This window comes from Pecten maximus, unplaced genomic scaffold (genome assembly GCF_902652985.1).
Source record: "Pecten maximus unplaced genomic scaffold, xPecMax1.1, whole genome shotgun sequence".
Taxonomy (NCBI): Eukaryota; Metazoa; Mollusca; class Bivalvia; order Pectinida; family Pectinidae; genus Pecten; species Pecten maximus.
Window position 1 is genome coordinate 1 of NW_022979889.1, and position 1,356 is coordinate 1,356.

The window sequence follows — 1,356 nt, forward strand, 5'->3', positions numbered from 1 at the left end:
TTAAAAACTACTCGATGCCATGATCTTGCCTTCAGGACTTATGGTGTTAAAGGAAGAAAAATGGATTCATTGTTACTTAAAGGATTCCGAGAACGATTTCCTAAAGGTTCGACTCTGTTGGAAGCGGATATGGTTTACCTGGGATCTATATGTGTCAAGAATCTCTTCTTGGTAGATGATGGTATTGCAGCCATAGGGACTGAAGGTATGACAGCCTGGACAACCAAAAAATGTATTGAGGTATTAGATGTTTCGTGGAATATGTTCCACATGCCAAACACGCTTCCTCTGTTGGTACTTTTTTCGTCGCTTACTCATCTTTACGCTACACACTCTGATGCAATTTCTGCCAGGAAGAGAAGCATTTTGGCACTGAGTGAACATATCTTTTTCCTCCCAAGAAATCTTCTGTATATAAACATTGCTCACAATAAAATGTCCAAACCGTTGTTCAATATGACCATAGGAGGACATAACAGTCTTAAGGTGTTGAATATAAGCCATTCAAACCGGCATCCAAGATGTTCTTATGCAATTATCAAAAGTCTTGTCCATTTGAAGGACTTCGACATGTCTGGTGTCGACTGTTCAGAAATAAATCGTAATATGTTCTCGGAGTTTCCTAATCTATCGCGACTCACTGCAAGACAATGTGATCTCAAAAAAGTCATCGCTTTTAACATCCCCTCAATATTCAAAGGGCTTCATAATCTTTCTTTCGTCGATATATCCTCAAATGATCTTGATAGTCTAAACATACGCTTATTTGCTGATCAGAAAGAATCTCTCAACTCTTTAACTCTTTCTAGAAATTATTTTGATCGAATTCCTACGCAGTTGCTTACGAAGTTAACAGTTCTGGAAAGACTTGATATGAGTAATAACCTCATATCGACTTTAAAGGAACCCGAATATGCTTTATTGGAAGATTTGAACACCAAATCAGGAAAAATGCAAATCGTTCTATTTGGGAATCCATTAGTATGTAGCTGTGATAATTTGGACTTCCTCTCGTGGCTAGAAACAACACAGGCTGTATACAAAAAGCACGATCTGATGTGTTCAACTCCAGAGGGCAACCAAATGAAGATCGGAGAATTCCTTGATTCGTTTGGTCAGTTCAAGGAAGATTGTGTTTCTCAAACATGGCTTATAATTTCTATTACTCTGACCGTGCTTTTCTTTGTGTTAGGTTTCCTTTCTCGAGCGGCTTTGCGACGCAGTGTGTGGTTACGAGTGGTGTGTCGTCAACCGGTAAAACATACATCATATACAAGTGACATATATATATGTTATTGCAACGACGATTCCGGTTGGGTAGCAAAAACATTAATTCCGTGGTTGGACGAGAAAGAA

General features: G+C 38.7%; 1 protein-coding gene across 1 annotated transcript; it reads left to right on the forward strand.

Moving 5' to 3' along the window:
• Positions 1–60: 60 nt before the first annotated feature.
• On the forward strand, positions 61–1,254 carry LOC117319263 (toll-like receptor 8; the record flags this gene model as incomplete). The annotated part of the gene is made up of 1 exon (XM_033874095.1): positions 61–1,254. A coding segment is annotated over exon 1 (1,194 nt), but the record flags the coding sequence as incomplete, so codon positions are not given.
• Between the last annotated feature and the right edge of the window lie 102 nt (positions 1,255–1,356).